The following is a 19,883-nucleotide window of genomic DNA, read 5'->3' on the forward strand; positions in this document are numbered from 1 at the left end:
GGAGTCACAGTAAGCAAAGAAGGAAATACAAGAAATATGTAATTTCTAGTAGTACCAAGTGCCATATGGGGGTGGGGAAGAATCTGTTGGTAGAGAGCAAAGAATAACAAGGGGGCATGTGCTCATGGTGGTGAGAGAAAGGTCTCCCTGGTGAAGTAAGTCTAAGAATGAAGATAAAGTGCCAGCCATACAAAAATTAAAAGTACAAGGTGTAGCGGTAGAAGAACAGCTTGTGCAAAAGCCTTAAGAGAGGGAAAAACATGGCCTTTTTCGGAAATGAAAGGAGTTCAGTGTTCCTGAAGTGTGGTGAGCGAGGAGTAGAAATGGCAAAGTCTTAGAGAAGCATTTTATTTTAAATGCAATGGGAAGCTGTTTTAAGTGGGGAAGTAAAATGTGTTGTTTTGGAAAAACAAAAACACTAAGTATCATTGAGTGTTTTACTGGGACAATTATAAAGATGAAGAGACTAGTTGGGAAACTGGCCATTAGTCTAGGGGAGATAATTCAACTTTTGCCTTTGTGCTAATCCACACAAAAATAAAATTAAGTGAAAATAAATGTCCCTTTTAATGCAAAGGAAATTTTGTTGTTGTTGAGATCTGTAAGACAAATGAATGATAGCTCTTCCTTGTCTTAAAGCCCAGTCAAATTTTCTCCTGGGGATTTCTGGGGAAGAGGTGCTTCAGCCAGCACAGCAAATCCTCAGACGCCGGTGGAATACCCAATGGAAACAAGTGGGATAGAGCAGATGGATGTGACAATGAGTGGGGAAGCTTCAGCCCCACTTCCAATACGACAGCCGAACTCTGGGCCATACAAAAAACAAGCTTTTCCCATGATCTCCAAACGACCAGAGCACCTGCGTATGAATCTATGACAAAGCAATGCTTTTAACGAATTTAAGGCAAAAAAAGGTGGGAAGATGATTTATGATTATCCTTCAGGGTGAAACAAGAAGACTGAAAATGACAGTCTCGAAGAGTCAATGTCGTTACATAGAACACTTTGGACAGAGGAAAAATAAACCTGGATTTTTAAAAATCAATCAATGGTGCAAAAAAAATAATTTAAGCAAAATAGTATTGCAGAACTCCGAGGCACATCAATTAATTGATTCCTAGCAACATCTTCTCAACATTATCAAGGATTTTCACGTTGATGGCTCAAAACTGACAGTATTAAGGATAGGATGTTGCTTTTGAATCACTGTTGAGTTCTGATTTGTGTCAAGGAGGGTTATCCTTTCACTAGGCAAAGTACGAAATTGCCTGTCATACTTGCAACCAAGGACAAATTAGCATGCAAGCTTGGTCAAACTTTCCAGCAACATGGACTCAAAGACAAACTTATCAATTGATGTTTTATGTGCAAACAACTCGAATCTTTTTTTTTATATAAATATATATTTTTCAAATAGACTTTTGATTCAGCTCATCATGGAAAACATCCCAAACTTCAAATCCGAAATTTTTGGTTGGTGTGAAGAAAGCTAGACAAGTTCTGTTTCTTCTCTTGGTGAAATAATAAAAATGCAAATGAATCATTGTTAACCACAGCTGTGGCTCGTTTGAGGGATTGGGGTGGACCTGAGGTTTATTTTCAGTAATCCAGCTGCAACACCTATCTGTAATACTAGAGGAAAAAAATTAATTCTATTGGCAGTACTGTTATGAGCTAAGCTTAACTGGAAGCCTTGGAACGGGCGTACGTTGTATGTCCTACATGTCATCCTTGTCCTGGGCCTGCGTTGCACTTGGAAACATATTACCACCTGTTCTTATACCAGTGTTTGGTTCAAGACACCAAATGTTTCAGCCTATGGCTGAAGGAGGTCAGAAGAGAGTCAGGATAAAATGTGTACTGAGGGCGACAAAGTGAGGAAAATGGGGAGATTCAGGGAAGAGGGTGTTGCCATCGTCCACTCTCTGTCTAATCTCTTCACAGCAAATTGGTAAGGTTGTAAGTTTTACTTTTTACTGTTTTTGTTGTCTACCCTCCTTACATTTTTCCCCTCAACCGTTTTCAAAGGAAAAAGGTTATTTTCTCCTATACTGGGGCTACATTTTTTTTATTGTAAAAATATTTGATGGCCTTGTGATGAATGTCTTCCACGGTGAATAAGAAAACTTAGTGGCTTACTTTAGGAAATATGCTAACAAGACACTATGTTTTTGAAATTGTAACAAAATATACATAAGTGATTTACTGGTACAAAGAATGAAAATAAAGGTAACTTTACCCTTTTTAAATACTTCCTGCCTTAAAGAGAGCATTTCCATGATTTTAGCTGGTGAAAGGGTTTAATATCTGCAGAGCTTTATAAAAATATATTTCAGTGCATACTGGTATTATAGATGATCATGCAGTTGCAGTTGAGTCTTATCACCCTTTTTTTGTCTTTTATAATGTCTTAGTCTGAGTGTGCAAATTCAATTTGTAATACTTTGCAACCCTATGATTCTTTTTTAAATAGATGCTGCTTGCTATGTTCTCCAAACCTTTTTGAGCCATAGGATCCAAGCCATAAAATTCTTTATGCATGTTGAATTCAGTTAGAAAAGAGCAAAGCTTTGCTTATTTAAATGACAATTCAAGTGAGATGAGATGATTTTGCTTAATGGCATTAAGCCAAAACAGATCCATGAAAAAATGATTGGAAATATACTTTTTCAATTGTGGCAATAAATGAAAGAATTGATATAGTTCATATTTGAATAGAAAGCTGTTTGTTGGTTTTTAAATCACTCCCTGTAATCCCCCCTTTCCCATTATTGCAGTAACTTACTGAGTACTTCATAACTGTAGCTAATAAATTAGAAGATGCAAATAATGATAAGGCAGAAATTGTATTTAAAGTGCAGATATTCTCTGACAGTTTATGATATCTGGAAAAACAGATCCCAAAAAGCTGTGGTGATATGTAGAGACTCTATTTCAGACAGTGTATGGCTTATAATACTTTGATATTTGTTTTCAAATATATTTACTAACTGTAGTGTTGACTGCCTGACCAAATTCCAGGAAAATCTTTACACCAAAATACTCCTCCTCAGTCCTACTTGCTACTAACATATGCACTGTGATAGGCTGGCTATAAACACCCCATAGTTAAAACCATTTTCATAATTAGTATTGCCAGCAATAGTGGCAACCTGCAACTTTTCTGCATAAAAAACATTAATTGCACATCTACCATCTATACAAATACAATTTTCCAAGTTAACATATAGGAAAATTAATTTCCTATGCTGTGGCAGGTTTATTGAGAAATTGTTTCATTAAAAGGATATCCCTGCTAAGACTGTGAAAATATGTCAAGTGCCACATTAGTGTCACAGACGGAAAGCACACACCTATGCAATATGGCTTACCCTATATTTATTTGTAAAAATCCAAGCATAGTTTAAAATATATGATGTCAATATTACTAGTCTTGAATTTTTAAGCGGGTTCTTTATGATTCTTCCAGGTAAGTGTATAAAAGAGATTAAGTGCTTTTTTTGTTTCATCACCTGATTATTTTCTTTAAAGTCAGCTATTACAGGATATTTTTTTAATTTTATATACATGCTGTTTTTTAATTCAAATAGTCACTGAGAACTGATGTTTACTAATTCTGATTTTATAAGGTTTGTAGCATTACAGAATAAACTGGGATTTATAAACCTGCTGTGATTAACAATGTAAAGTATTGATTATTGAACTTGAACCAGATTTTTTAGAAAATTACATTCTTTTCCCTTTATGGTCTTAACTACTTTGAATCCTTCAAGAAGGATTTTTCCATGCTGTTTTGTGGGTTTTTTTTGTTTTTGTTTTTTGAGATAGAAGATAATGAGGGTGGGGTGGGGGAATAATGCATGTACGATGCTCCATAAATTCAACATTCTTTAAGTAATAAATGATTATAAAGAAGATGTATCTTCAATAGTGTTAATATACTGAGCCTTGGATTTTTATATTTAATATAGGACCTAACTATTTTGGTAACTTAGTCATATGATTCCTAGCTTACAAGGGCTTGATCTAAGATAATTCCCATGAAAAATGTTGAATTTATGAAAAATGGATTTCGAGACTTTGAAAATGGTTCATTTCTCAAATATCATCAGTGTCCAAACATTTACCTTTTTTCATAGGCGTAGACACTAGGCAAGCTGGAAAAACCAATCATAAAAGTATTTGTCACACCGTGTCCTGTAGTCTGTTGCTGATTAATATTAAACTTTTATTGTGTGATTCTTAATTTACCACTAGCACAAGTATTATCTCAGTGGATTATCTGAAGTAATAGCTGAAAGATGGGTTCATCTGTGTTTGCTCTTTAAACTATTATTTTTTTTCCAAGTTGGCTTTGCATCTATCAGAGTAAATAAATTCTTCAGCTGCCTTATTAGGAGTGCTATGAGGGTAACACCTTTTCTGCTTTTCATCTTGTATTTAGTTTACTGTATTAAGTATTTGATTTCAGAATGAATGAATGTAAATAGAAATTAAATGCAAATTTGAATCAACAGAATATAGAAGTGATTTTTTTTTTATTATCCTTAGATAGGAGAAATAACTATCAGGCGCACAGATGGTTTCAATAATTTTTTTCATTAACATGCCAGATATGTTCAGGTTATTATATTTAATAAATTACAGTTGACCCTTGAACAATATGGGTTTGAACTGCACGTGTCCACTTACATGCAGAATTTTTTTCAATAAATACATTTGGTCCTCTGTATCCATGATGTGAAGGGTCAGCTGTAGAGTCAGAAGTTGTATGTGGATTTTGACTGGAAGGATTGTTGGTGCCCCCAGTCTTTATATTGTTCAAGGATAACTCTTATACTACATATGTCAGGAATGACAGTTAAAAACTTTCTGCTGAGAAGTTGAAGCTATTTAAATACATACAAATTTTAGTACTAGTGTTTCACAGATCTGTAACTAATATGTTTTTCCAAGTTGAATTGGTTGCTTATTTCTTAAAAAGTTCATGTGAAGGTAGGTAAAAGCTACTTTTACATAAAAACATTAGGAAGACTTTATGCTAACTGTCAGCAGTTAGTTCAGCTACACTTGTCAACTACATTTGATTATTTGATGCATCTATACAAGATAATGTGCACAAATATATTTTTAACCGCTGTAATATATCTAGTATACATGGATAGTTTTGTATGTCACTTTTTTATAATTTTTTTATTTCAGAGGAAGAGAGAGAGAAAAACATCAGTGATGAGAATTATTGATCGGCTGCCTCCTGCACTCCCCAGACTGGGAATTGAGCCACAACCCGGGCCTGTGCCCTTGACTGGAATTGAACCTAGGACCTTTTAGTCTGCAGGCTGATGCACCATCCACTGAGCAAACCAGCTAGAGCTAAATCACTTTTTATTTATGAGGCAATTCTATCACACTTGCCAAGATGATTTCTTTATAGAAGTTCTCAAATTGACATGACTCTTTAATAAAACATACGTAGTGACTCTTTTTAAAAATGTTTTTATTGATTTCATAGAGAGGAAGAGAGACAGAGAGAAACATAAATGGGAGAGAATCATTGATTGGCTGACTCCTTCACATCCCCTACTGGGGATCGAGACTGAAAACTGATTGGGAATTAAACAGTGACCTCCTGATTTAAGGTTGACACTCAACCACTAAGCCATGCTGGCTAGGCTGTAGTGACTCTTAGTGCTAATGAAACAATTTTTCGGAAGGGGTGATCTGAATTCACAAAATGCATGTTTTTTAAAAATCTCTATTCCTCTGTTTTTGAGGTGAGGGAATAGAAATAGAGAAATGTTTCCAGTTCATCAGTATCTTTAGTGGATGTGATAGGTCAACTATGACATTTCCCCCCTTTTAAATTCAGATGTGAAATGCTTTCTTGTTTGTTAAAAAAAACAACAAACAACAAAAGCCCCACTGTCTACTGGGGACCTCCTTTGTAATTAAATCATATTAAAAAACAAAGTTATCCATATAGCCATAGGGTAAATGGGTAACGTAATAGGGTTGAAGTAACTCATGTAGCAAGATATACTATTCTTGTGTTTTTAATAAGAAGTCAGCTTTTCTGTTTTCACACTCAAATTCTAATTCCAAATTGCCTTTCTCACACATCCCTTGCTGTATAGTACCTAAATAATAGCTTCACCACAAAGTCAGTAAGCTTGTTTCAATATTTGCAGTGTTCTCAAAGGAGATAATAGTTAAATATATAATCACTGAATGAATATAAATAGGTATACTTATAACATGGCAATATCTACCTGAGGAAAAAGTTACAGGCTTTCTGAAATTTTTTTTTTTGCAAATTAGGGTAGTCATACAGGCATAAAAGTGACTTAACCTGTACCTGGTCGGTCACTATCCTTGTTAATCTCTGTGTTGGTTTACTCTTAACCCTGCAAATTTGTTTTCTACCTCTACCTCCTAATTCTATCTCTTCCTTGTGTTCATACTGATAAATGGTAGTAGAGAAAATGGGCAGAGGCCTTGTACTCTTAAATATAACTACCACTTCAGACTTCTGGTATTAGAACTTGGTTCCCCCTGAGAGGTTTTAAGAGAGATAGTGCCCCATTCCTTTTTCCACCATACTACACAAACATTTAAGAGGCAAACAAACCACACAATCCAAAGCATCTGGTTGCCTCTGAATGCAGGCTTTAATCTCCTAACTGATGGTGATTCAAGCATCAGATTCCAAAACACTTCTGGAGAAAACTATAAGGGGAACTGTTTTCTAAGATTTGAGTTGGTCTTGTATGTTATACTATTCAAATCATCAGTGAAGCCAGCTACTTGTAGCTATGTGAATTATTTTAATAGGTACTTCAAGATAGTCCATGGCACTATACAAAAAGCAAGATCACAAACATTAAAACCGATGGCAGGATTGTATATATAAGGTCAACAAACAATACATTTAAATCATGTATTCTCATTGATTGCTAATCGTACTATAGAGAATACAACAATATTAAAATATATCATCCTCAGTAAATCTTCACTTACAAAATCTGTTACAGGTAAAATATAGCATTTAGAATGTTCATTTAAAAATACAACTTTTATGAAAATTTTAAGAATTTTTATAATTGGAAATATAGAAGTCAATACAAAAGAAAATTCTACTTTCAGATAAAGTGTATCTTAAAATATTAAAAATATTATTTATTTTGAAAACAATGTCAGGAAAAAATACCTGAGTTTCTCTATAGTTCTTATAGTTTCTCTATAGTTCTAGTTATCCAATTGCTTTTTTGGTAACATTAACAAGAAAACATAATTTAACACTGCAATCATCTGTCAAATGATTAGGATAGAATAAATGTCTCATATGCATTAGGTTGAACAATCTTGATAAACTGGACTATAACAACTAAGTGTTTTTGTGGCTTTAACAGTTTATACAACTTAATATATTTGGAAGTCTGATGAAGTGGCTCCATCTTTCCATCTGTTTATATGGTCTAAAATCACAGTTCTGCACAGCGGACATGTTTTCTCTCTGTTAAACCATAAGGTAATGCACTCTTCACAAAATATATGCTGAAAGGAAATTAAAAACTATATTTTAATTTTGATAACATTTTTATTTTAAATTCATCTCATTATAGACAATCATACTCTTTAGAGCTGAAAGGGATTTTGGAGAGCACTAATCCCTTTACTTTACAAATGAGAAAGTATGACATTCCAGAATAAAAGAATGGTGTTACTGGTAAGAGCTACTATTCCTTTGACTATACTAACCTTTAATCACTTTTAATTAAATATAAGCTATCTCTAGGTGATAACTTTAAGATCAAGTATAGTGACTTAATGGCTTAATAAGTCTTTGAGAGTAACTGCCATAAAGTATAGGAAAGGGCCTTCCACAATCCAATAACAAATGCTGGCATTATTCTAAAAGACTAAAATCCATTATTACAAATAGCCTTTTTTTTTTTTTTTAAATCACATTGATAGACAATTTGCCATTTGAATTCTTTTTCTCCAGACATTCCTCTGCATAAAAATCATTAGAACATAGATAAGATTTAGCTAACCTACCAAATCCGTAATCACAAGTAAGAAATTACCAATATTGCCTTGAATGCTACTTTCTGCTAAACGTTGTAGTTTCTTTTTCCTTATAACTAATATAAATATGCCTTACAAGTCATAGTGAAGTGTTGTATTTAGGTTGCTTAAAAATATAATTACCTGACAGATGAGAAGAATTGGCTTTTGAAATTCAGCTTGACATATTGAACAAATATCATCCACATCTGAACACTGTCTCTTGCTGGCAGCCACTCCATAAGTCTATAAAGATAATAAGTTATTTTCATTTACCAGTTTCTTTCCTGTACTTCCAATATACAAGTAGTGCTTTACTTTTCAAATATCCCTGGAACTAGGTACTTGAAAACTCTCCCAAAGGATACAAACGTTTCAAAGCTGAACTACATATGCAGAACCACATTTTGATGGACTCATCAGGGTGAAATTAAATACATAATAGGAACTTGAAAATTTTAGAATCACTTGGATTTCTCATTATAGGCTTCAAATTCAACATAATTCAACTGGTGTAAGAAACTAAGCAGTCTGAAATAGAGCTATTATAAAACCTATATGTTAATGTATTAGATGACCTCATATTGCCAAATTGGGCCCATTTATTATCTATGGCAGTGGTTCTAAAAAACCAATCCAGAGCTTGGCTGACTGAATGCAACTCATGTGGAAAGACTGCTTTAAAAAACAGATTTCTGTGCTCCAGACTGGAGACTGTCTCAATAGGTCCAGACATACTAGGCTGTGACAACAGGACTCTGAAATTTTTGTAAGTTCTCCAGGTGAGTTCAATGTGAAGAAGGTTGGGGAACGACTGAACAATGTGTTGCCACTATATCTAAAAATAATTTTAATTATTATCCTTAATTATCACATAAATCAGAGCATTTAGTACTAGGAAAAAACATTTTATAAAAGAACTATAATTGCAAAATATCACTTTGATAGAGTTAAATGTTCAAAATTAACTGTCTGAATAAAAATGCAATTCTTTGAATTTCCTTTTCTTCTAATGCAGCGTTTTTCAACCGCTGTTCCGCGGCACACTAGTGTGCCGCGAGATGTTGCCTGGTGTGCCGTAGGTGCAGACAAGACAAGAATTTTATAATTTTTCACTATTTTGTTTACTTAATATTTCATAATAAAGTAATTATAAAATACGTTCTTTGTGTTTATTTGATTCCTATTCAAGAGAATTACTTTATATATAGTCAATATAGGCACAGAGTTAAATTTTTTAACATTTTCTAATGGTGGTGTGCCTCGTGATTTTTTTCATGAAACAAGTGTGCCTTTGCCCAAAAAAGGTTGAAAAACACTGTTCTAATGAACTAAACATCTTTCTGATCTAAGATCTTTTTTTTTTTTTTAAACATATTTTATTGTTTTTTTACAGAGAGGAAAGGAGAGACATAGTTAGAAACATTGAGGAGTCATCTTGCTTGCCCCCGACTGTGGATGTGCCCGCAACCAAGGTACATGCCCTTGACCGGAATCGAACCCAGGACCCTTCAGTCTGCAGGCTGATGCTCTATCCATTGAGCCAAACCGGTTTTGACTGATCTAAGTTCTTAATTCCTCACCAAATCCAGGAGAATTTAGTTATTAACTAGATGTGACAGAATGTTAAAATAACATCAGCTTTCTGTAGAAATGATGGGGAAAAGGTGACTAAGGGGAAGTAAGAACACCATATCATGATGAGAGCAAAGCATGGTCTGAAGTTATGAACTAAACTTGTACTCAACATCGAGGGCTAACAAAATCAAGAGAGCCGAAACTGGTTTGGCTCAATGGATAGAGCGTCGGTCTGTGGACTGAAAAGTTCCGGGTTCGATTCCGGTCAAGGGCATGTACCTGGATTGGGGGCACATCCCCATTACGGGGCATGCAAGAGGCAGCTGATAGATGGTGTTCTCTCATCGATATTTCTAACTCTCTATCCCTCTCTCTTCCTCTCTGCAAAAAATCAATAAAATATATTAAAAAACAATAATAAAAAAAATAATGAAGTTTGAATAGTATGCAAAAAAACTTATTACTATATTACTATGTCTTAAAGGAAGAATATATCTTAGTGGACCAGTTGGTATAGCCCACTTTGGAGATAACATCCTCTTTCTTGTATTTCAGCATTTATCATTATGTTGGCATTCTTTTAGTAAGGTCCCCTGAGTCCTGACAAAGTAAGTACTTAATGCACTGCAAAACTGAGGATCAAACTCTGAAACCTGTTGACCACAAAGGCTACTAAGTAGAAAATGAGCCGATGACAATCTTTGTCTGAAATTTGTAACATCAGTAGAACCACTGAGCCACATTGGTCAGGCTGGAGTGTCAACTTATTGTTAAATTCTATGCCTTGAATTTACCCTATATAAAAAAAGCTTAATATGCAAATCGACCTAACAGTGGGACGACCCGTTGCTGTGTTGCGTGCTGACCACCAGGGGCAGACACTCAGTGCAGGGGGAGCACTACTTGGCCAGAAGCTGCAATGAGTTCTAAGGAGCAAGGGGTCCTAGGCTACAAGAGGAATGTGGACATCCCCCAAGGGATCCCAGACTGGGTGGGGTGGAGGCCAGGCTGAGACACCTCTCCCTCCACCACCCCCCACTGCACAAATGTCATGCACCGGGCCTCTAGTTTGTGCATATGGAGTTGAGTTTTGATGGGAAAATTTTTCCAGTAAGAAAATTTTGTTAATGAGTTTTTTCATATACATAGTAAATTACAATGCCTTCACAGAAATTGAATAAAGAGTTAATGGAAATACACAAAGCCATCATTATAGATTTAAAACAGGAAAAGGAATAAAAGTTTGTGACAAGATTTTTTTTTAAAGGAACTTTGATTCTCAGTCTGATTTTTTCTTTTTTCTTTTTTTAAAATATATTTTGATTTCTTACAGAGAGGGAGATAGATAGAGAGCTAGAAACGTCGATGAGAGAGAAACATCGACCAGCTGCCTCTTGCACACCCCCTACCGTGGATGTGCCCGCAACCAATGTACATGCCCTTGACCGGAATCAAACCCGGGACCTTCCAGTTCACAGACCGATGCTCTACCACTGAGCCAAATCGGTTTTGGCCGTGACAAAATTTTTAAAGGAATGTTTATAAACCCTTAAGAATGTCAAATGATTAGAAAGGGCAAGCACATTCAAATATATAAGCACTTGGTAACGTTAATATGAAAGTCAAGAAACTGATCATAGATAAAACTCCTAAATCATTCTCATAACCCTATGTGCTAAAGTACTAAAGTTTTTAAAACTGTAATGAAACCCATATTTGTAAAATAGGTGAATTACCTTTTTTTTTTTTTTGTAATGAAGAAAGGCTAAAAGTGTTTTTTCTTTAACAATTAAAATGTACTTACTGGTCGTGTAAAAAATTTTCTCAAAACCTGTCTGAAATTTCTTAGATGGTCAAAAAATTCCAAAAGCTGAAAAAGGAAATGAAGAGATTATTCATTAATTCCAAGAGCCCTATCTGCTAAACCGAGATCAAAGCTAAAGTGCCACAATATCAAATATTGCATATCACAAGTAATCATTTCAATCTAAATATATTTAAAGTCCAATTATAAAATATTTTACTCAATTTATAGATTTCAACCAACTCTTAACAAAAAAAAACAAAAAAAAAAGGAAATCTGAATACCTAGAGGTACAATTTGGTCAACACAAATATAAAGTTAGCCCTGGCTGGTTTAGCTCAGTGGATAGATTGTCAGCCTGCAGACTGAAGGGTCCCAGGTTCGATTCCAGTCAAGGGCATATGCTGGTTTGTGGGCTCAATCCCAGTTGAGGGCTTGCAGGAGGCAGTCAATCAATGATTCTCATCACTGATGTTTCTACCTCTCCCTCTAAAATTAATAAAAGTATATTTTTAAAAATGTATATATACCCCGTTTCCCCGAAAATAAGCCAGTGTCTTATATTAATTTTTTCTCCCAAAGTTGCGCTAGGTCTTATTTTCAGGGGATGTCTTATCTTTCCATGCGCTAGGTCTTATTTTCGGGGAAACACAGTACTAGTGGCCCCCAGTGCACAGATTCGTGCACATTGAAAGGAAATCTGGAGCCCACACCCAAGTGCCTGGGGAATTCCCATATCCCCTTGAGCCACTGGGAAGTCATGTGGGGAGTCTGTTCCCCTCCCCGCACTTCCTGAAAAATATTTGCAAGTGTCCCTTCTTCAACCAGGGTCATGCCTTGCTGGCCTGGTGGACCCCAGTGGATGCCTTGGGCCCTGCTGGAGGCTTTCCACTACTCGGAGCCAGATAAGAGACACTCCGAGGTGAATATAAAGTTAAGGGTCTTCGGGACTGGGGCTGCTCTGTTGCCCACACCCCTTCCTTCAGAGCCATCTCTCTGACTTTTACTCCGATTGCTGCCTTCCTCTGTAGCTCCAAGGCAATTGATTTCAATGCCCAAGGCAGAGTTCCAGGAGCCCAGTGGCAATATCAGGCTCGTCCTGGTTACTCTTGAGTGTTCTCTGGAGACTTATTAACTGCAGACTTTTGATGTGCCAGGGAAATAGCAGTGTACTAAGCAGCAGGTGGCTGGGGAGGACCCTGAGCTGTGCTTCACTGCGCCTGCTGCTGCCACCGCAGCCACTCAATAGCTCTGCTGTGGAGGTGGGAGAGGCTAAGCAGCACTCCCACTGTGGGAGCACAGTGACCACCGGGGCAGCTCCTGCGTTGAGCGTAAGCCCTTTGGTGGTCAGTGTGCATCATAGTGACTGGTGGACCGGTCGTCCCAGTCAATCAGTCATAAAGGTTGCTTAGGCATTTATATATATAGATAAAGTAAACTATGTCAAAGACAAGGCAATTTTACCTCACTCACATGTTTTTAACAGATTTAGATATTAAAGTTTCATAAAGTGATTTAAGCTGAGGGGAACAGACATAGAAGAAACGGCCATTAAACAATTAAAATATACTAGATTCTCTAGTTTCAGAATTATGTGTAGGATAGATGCTGCTGTTGGAGATGGGTATGTTCTAGTCTACTTACTCTCTCTTTCCCATGTCTATAATCCAGGGGTCCTCAAACTTTTTAAAGTGGGGGCCAGATCACGGTCCCTCAGAGAGCTGGAGGGCTGGACTATATGAACTACTAATTCCTACTGTAACACCTCGGCTGCGCTCACTGCCCAAAAAACCTGGCGGGCCGGATCAGACTCCTCTGCGGGCCGCATGTGGCCCGAGGGCCATAGTTTGAAGACCCCTGCTCCATGCTATGTGGAAATCTATTCCCCAAATAAAATCTGTACCACTGGATTAATATAAAGACTGTATTTCCATTATTCCATTTCTAACTAGATACAGAATCTATTATATAAACTAAAAGATAAACTGTAAAATAGTTCATGAGCAATGGTAAATTAATCTGTAATCATTATATGAATCATATGACAATATTAAGAATGTTACCTACTTTTAGTATGAGGTAGAGTAAAGCCAGCAATATTCCAAGAATCCTAGTTATATTACCAAACTCCCCATAGCTTATAAGGTAACGAAACCAAACTGGTAAGGGAACAAATGTTCGGTAATACTGACAGAATTCTTCTAAAAGCATGTACCAGTAACCCTAAAAAGGAAGGAGAACAAATAGTTATCTAAATAATATTTTTTCCATATATGATATGGGAAGTAATTTTTAGATGATGCTGAAGCAAATATAATTCTGATTTTTTCCCTAGATCAATATTTGGTTTAAGTCTTTGAGCAAATGATGGCCAGTCTAAGATAATATAATTAAAATTAGATTTAGACTAAATAGCATTAGAGTGGTTTATTAACATTGTATCAACAAAACATGTTAGTTTCTTACCTTGGATTTAAAAGGTATGATGAAAGAAGGCACCAATAAAACAAGGCATTTTAAGCTCATGCAGAGGAATTTCAGGATGAAGTCTGTAATTCCAACAATCCAAAGTACTTCCCAGAAGCTCGAATAGTCCAAAGTAGGATTTAAAAAAATTAAGCTATCAAGAGAAAAACATCAAAACTTATCAGAGCAACATACAAAGGTAAAGTATTCATGATTTTTTTAAATTTGCTACTGAATATTTATTTTGATGTGTGAAAAATATAAAATTGGCAAGAGTTCACGTAAACAGTAACATTTTGCTTACTATAGACTTTTAAAATGTATTAATTTTGCATCTTTCCTCGATAGTATAAAAGAACAGCCTTCCTAACTTGTCATGGTTGATACCTTTCTAGCCTATAATCTAAAAAAAATTCACTAATATTAAATATGTCCTTTTCTCAACCAACTCCAATCTGCATTCCATTCCCTCCTTTCCACTTAATTGCTTTTGTACAGATCATCGACTACCTCCACCTTGTCACATTCAAAGGTCCTGTCCCTTTTCCCATTTACCCCCCTGAATTATTTTCTTCCTGGACTTCTAACACTACACTCCCTAGTTCTCATTTGTGACTGATGATTGGCTTCTTCCTGGTTTTCTTTGCTGCTCCTCCTCTTATTGTGGGCATGTCCAGTCCTGAGTCCTCTTCTCTGACTATATTTTTCCTGGTTAGTTTTGGTTTTTAAATATCAATCATATGCACCAAAATATATAGCCCTAACCTCTACTCTGAGCTCCTGACATACATATTTGAAATCATTTAATAGTTCCATGTGACCTCTCAATATATTTAAAACAAATGATTGATTTTCCCCCTCAAAACCAGTTACTTTCCCTGTCTTCCCAAGCCCACTAAAGCTACTATCATCCAGCCAGTTGCTTCAACAAAAATCCTAGGTGTCATCCTTGATTTCCCCCCTCTATATACCACCCAGGCCAATCAGTATTATTGGGTCCACTAACAAACTGTATCTGAAATTTCCCACACCTCTCCAACAGGACTGAAAACCAGGACTTTTAATTATCTGATTAGAGCCAAAACTTTAGAACACTTACATCTAAGATGGAAACTTAACAACTACTGTCCTTTAGCAAGTCTTCTCTTAACTTCTACAAAGATCATGTTCTTATTACACAATGTACACATAAATCAAAACATCACGTACAACTTAAATGTATACGTTTTTATTTGTAAGAAATATATAAAAAAACAAAAACAGACCACAAATATTGACTAAATGATACTAATAACTATTGATGATATAAGTAAAAATTTAAGTATCAAAAATATTTATCAAACGCCTGCTAGGAATCAAGACAGTGGGTACACAATTCTGAAAAAGTCACTTGAAGCTTTCAATCTTTGAAGGAGAGGGTAAAAATTGAACTATAACAGTAAGTATATGCAAGTAAAATATATGCAGAGTGCTAAGGAATATGTTACATAAAAATATGATTGTATATTTGGATCTCTAATTACCTGAGATAAAGTGACTGAGAATGAAAGGTGTAATATAAAAGAGCAGAAGATCCTGCTAAGAATACCAGTAACCAAGCACACTGAATCTTTGAGCACCTTTCCTGAAAAATAAAACAATTTTAGAATTTATTACTTTGGATTATGCCAAAGATTTAAATATCATTAACTTTTATTTTAATGACTAACTTATTAACTTAGAATGTTTTAACAGATTAAACATTAAAAATATAGAATATTTGTTAAACTGTACATCACACTATATATCTTTAGTGAACAAAATAGAACTCAGTGAAATACATTTTTAAAATAACAAGTTTCTTCACTTGTATAAAAACATTACCTATGTTTGAAAGAAGCCAAATCTACAAGCAACAAAAAGGACCCAGCAAGCCTCCCAGACAAAACAAAATGTTAACAAGTGTATTTAAGTAACCAGGGCTTATAAATATATTTTTTAAATTCTGAGAAATTCAATAAGAATTTAATAATTTATTTTTATTTTTTAAAAAATATTTTATTGATTTTTTTAGAGAGGAAGGGAGAGGGGCTGAAAGTTAGAAACATTGATGAGAGAGAAACATGGGTCAGCTGCCTCCTGCACACCCCCCACCAGGGATGTGCCTGCAACCAAGCTGCATGCCCGTGACCAGAATCAAATCTGGGACCCTTTGGTCCACAGGCCAATGCTCTAACTGAGCCAAACTGGCTTCGGCAAAATAATTTTTATGGTTTCATAGGTTCTAACTACAAATTTCCAGGTCAGAATGCATGATCCTTACAAATATATTGCCGTTTAAAATTGCTTAAAGGTGAGATTTTATAAACTGGTCCTAGTTTTTCCAATAGTTTATATGAATAGAACTCTTTTATAACTTACTAGAGGCCCAGTGCACGGATTTGTGCACCGGTGGGGTCCTTTGGCCTGGTCTGTAGGAATGGGCCCAAAACCAACAGAGTGCACAGATATGTGCACTGGTGGGGCCCCTCAGCCTGGCCTGTGCCATCTCATAATCTGGGACCCACCAGTGCACAGTCAGGGCTGGGGAGGGACCATGGGAGTACTCTAGGATGTGTCTGGACCCCAGCAGCAAGCTAACCTACTAGTCAGATTGTCTACCCCCTGGTGGTCAGTGCACATCATAGTGACTTGGTTGAACAGTCTAATGAACAGTGGGACACTTAGCATATTGAGAGGCTTTTATTATATAGGATGTTATGTAAAAACTACTTGGGTTTAATTTTCTTTAAATAAGAGAGACCTAAATTGTTCAATTCCCATTTATTCAATGTACATTTTCTTTACTTTAAATTTGACAGTGCGACAGCTAAAATTTTTAATGATGATTATATTATGTATTGTGGTTAAACTAACTCATAAAACATGAAGGCAATTGACAAATCAAATAATTCATTCTAAACTTTTTAATCCTATCCAGTTTTTCTTTCTCTATCAGGTACCCAACTTACAAAGAAAATAAGGTGAACTAATTCAGCTGAAGGACAGATCATGTATGCTAGATCATCTATGTATATAAAAGCCTAAGCAACCTTTAAGACTGGTAGCTATAATGCACACTGACCACCAGGGGGCAGACGCTCAACGCAGGAGCTGCCCCCTGGTGATCAGTGCACTCCCACAGCCAACCTCCTGTGGCCGACCAACCTCCCATGACCCTACCCCGAGACTGGGCAAGATGGTCCCCAATCGGACCGATTGCTGGGGAGGCTGAGGGACCCTACCTGTGCATGAATTCATGCACCAGGCCTCTAGTTTAGATAAAAAAAACCTTAATATATTATAGTTGTCATAATATATGTGTCTAAATTTAACAAAAAAAACTATCTTAATTCTTATTTCTCTAAAAAATGAGTACATGATCTACAGAGAGGTTTTTTTTTAGTTTATTATACTTACTCTTAGAAAAACCTGATTTACAATACTGTTGTCTGCATATATAAAAGTTGTAAGCAGTCCAATTCCAAGAGAAATTCCTGTTAGATAATAAGTTCCAGTTAATTGCAAGAAAAATCAAAAAGCTAACACAATGACGTGAACTTAAAGGAAACGTTTTCAATTTTAAAAGCTCGCAGAAAATCAGTTAACAAAATTACATAGGTTAAAGTAGATTACCAAAAATAAATTTACTGAATTTAGCATGAAACAATTCAATATTTTATTACACCCTACCTGTTATATGCTGCACAACAAGTTTGACACTCAGAATCAAAATAAATGGAAGACTCTGTTGCAGCCACTTGAAGAGATATCGGAATTCGGAGTAGGAGCTACTGCCATGATCTCCAGACTCCATAGAAGTATCACCAGGCTGCCTTGCTTGGTTACGGAATTGATTCTGTGCATGACTCTGTACACATCCCTGGGTGCAGCTATGGCCACCTGACCTTGTACTTCTGGAGTTTAGATTTTCAGCACCTTCTTTAGGTGTGGAGTCAACCTGGATATGCACATCTCCAGAATGAAGACCAGAACCTTCTGTCAATCTTGTGTGGACACTCTGGGAGGCTGAGGCAGCCTCACTGCCTGCAGCTCTTTGCAATTGGCTACAGTCGGCTTGCATGACCCTTGAATACGTTTTTCTTTGCTTCAGGTCTCCGTCTTCTAAAAATAAAAAAGCAGAGAATATTTTAAGTGAACAGTTAGAGGCTGATAATCACAGATGAATTATTCTCAGATTATTACTTGTTTTGAAAATTTTTATTTTTTATTTATTGATTTCAGAGAGGAAGGGAGAGGGAGAAACAACAATGATGAGAGAGAGAATCATGGATTGGCTGTCTCCTGCATACTCCACGCTGGGGATCAAGCCTACAACACAGGCATGTATGTGCCCAGACCTGGAATCCAACCTTCACCTCTTAGTTCATAGGTTAACACTCAAGGACTGAGCCGCGCAGGTTGGGTTATTAACTTGTTACTAGACTCCTCTGTTAATAACGAGGCTCTGCTGCTTTACACAAACTACCTTTTAGGGAACATCTGCTACCAAAGAAGTCGAGCTTCAGATGCCTCCAGTTCTCTAATAAAGAACCAGCAACATAAAGTATGGGTGCACAGTCAATGTGACTGATGTGAACACTAGTATTCATATTTTAATACTTCAGTGCATTTACTCTGCTCACCTGGAGCATTTTCATCTCCAATGTAGACACTACATTCATAAGAATCGTTTGCTAATGCTTGGAAAGGCTAGGAAGAAAAATTAAATCTTAATGCCTCATTAAACACCATGGAGAACTAATAAACATTTCACTGGTGACCTATAAGTTTGTCTTATGTTGAAAGAGCTTTGCCAAAGCTAATAAAAAAGTTTCCAATAAATACCCAAATATTACCCAAATACCTTTAAAATAGGAAGACGTGGGGAGTCGCCATGTAAATTACCAGACAACTCTAGCCTGAATAAGGACAGTTACACAGCCTGCCCCTTAAAAATGCCACCATCGGGGTGTGTGTGTGTTGGGGGAGGGCGGCGGCTCACGCAAGAAGACAGGAAAAGACCCTGAGTGGCCAGCGTGGGAATCCCAACCTGCCTTGTCTGTAGGAAGCAGCTAGGGAACGGCAGGTCATTCTATCTCATTAGTAGGTTCGAATATACTTATATATATATTTTTCAGTTACTGTACGGAGGTTGGGCTTTTTAGTTCCTTTCGCTCAAAGCTTCCACCGATGCTCCGACGCCACGCGTGCTATTTATTTCCTCAAACCTCTGAAGCCCAACATCGGGCGCGACAGTGTTAGCGCCTTTTTCATAAAGAGAAACATAGAACCCTCCCAACTTCCCTCGATGCAAGAGCAAGAAAGGGAAGGAAAAAGAAAAGTCAGCGCAAAACAACTCTTTCGGAATCCTCAGGACAGAATCTTCCACCCACGTTCGAGCTTCGAGCGTCTCAGTTCCTCTCCCGAGAGCCCACCCGCCGCCGCCGCCCGCTTCCCCGAGGCCTGACCTCATGACGATGAGCAGAGAGAGGCGCCGGCGGCGATGGCAGGAAGAGCGGGAGCCGCGGCCTCACGGCCCTCCGTCCGGGCCATCACCTTCCAGCCCCGCGACCCGCGACTCCGGCCCAGCTCGGCGGCGGCAGCGGCGGCGGCGGCGGCGCGCGCGTCCCCGGACGTCCGCACGCGCACGCGCCCGCCGCTGCGCGCACGCGCCGGGGGCGGGGCGGGAAGGGCTGCGCCCAGCGTGCCCGGGGGGCGTGGGGCCGCCGGGCCGCCGGCTGTGGAGAGGCGGGGGCTCCGCCTCAGAAGACGCCCAGGCTTGTGCGTTAGACACAACCGGCGACACGTATGTGCATGTGTTCTATATGTGTGTGTGACCCGCCAGGCGCCTCTGAGATGTGGGCGTTTTTAAGAGTCAAAGTGTTTTGGCTTCGAGAACCGGCCCTCGGAGGCGGGGCCTGTCTGAAGCCGGGGACCGTCCCGCCCC

General features: G+C 37.4%; 2 protein-coding genes across 14 annotated transcripts in view; one reads left to right on the top strand and one right to left on the bottom strand.

Annotated features, from left to right (window-relative positions):
• RPS6KB1 (ribosomal protein S6 kinase B1) overlaps positions 1-7,732 on the top strand; it is a 48,008-nt gene extending 40,276 nt beyond the window's left edge. For 7 of the 12 annotated variants that reach the window (XM_045586378.1, XM_036451459.2, XM_045586379.1 and 4 more), the window contains one exon: positions 640-4,511. In XM_045586378.1, the coding sequence (XP_045442334.1) occupies positions 640-877 (238 nt within the window). In that variant the 3' untranslated portion in view covers positions 878-4,511. Of the gene's footprint in view, positions 1-577; positions 4,512-7,622 lie in introns of those variants that run through there. The other 5 variants (XM_045586380.1, XM_036451462.2, XM_045586386.1 and 2 more) reach the window with 3 other exon arrangements.
• RNFT1 (ring finger protein, transmembrane 1) lies at positions 6,805-19,562 on the bottom strand. 2 transcript variants are annotated; one of them, XM_036451482.2, is made up of 9 exons: positions 19,405-19,562; positions 17,627-18,058; positions 17,354-17,430; positions 15,439-15,539; positions 13,916-14,069; positions 13,517-13,672; positions 11,450-11,515; positions 8,212-8,313; positions 6,805-7,554 (listed from the first exon to the last, which is right to left on the bottom strand). In XM_036451482.2, exons 2-9 carry the CDS (start codon positions 18,015-18,017, stop codon positions 7,420-7,422), a joined length of 1,182 nt encoding a protein of 393 aa, XP_036307375.1. In that variant the 5' UTR covers positions 18,018-18,058; positions 19,405-19,562; the 3' UTR covers positions 6,805-7,419. The 2 variants fall into 2 exon arrangements, with proteins under 2 accessions (XP_036307375.1, XP_045442347.1); XM_045586391.1 differs by lacking the exon at positions 19,405-19,562 and adding an exon at positions 18,423-18,573.
• Positions 19,563-19,883: the final 321 nt, after the last annotated feature.

The sequence above is a fragment of the Pipistrellus kuhlii genome, unplaced genomic scaffold (assembly GCF_014108245.1).
Source record: "Pipistrellus kuhlii isolate mPipKuh1 unplaced genomic scaffold, mPipKuh1.p scaffold_m20_p_22, whole genome shotgun sequence".
Taxonomy (NCBI): domain Eukaryota; kingdom Metazoa; phylum Chordata; class Mammalia; order Chiroptera; family Vespertilionidae; genus Pipistrellus; species Pipistrellus kuhlii.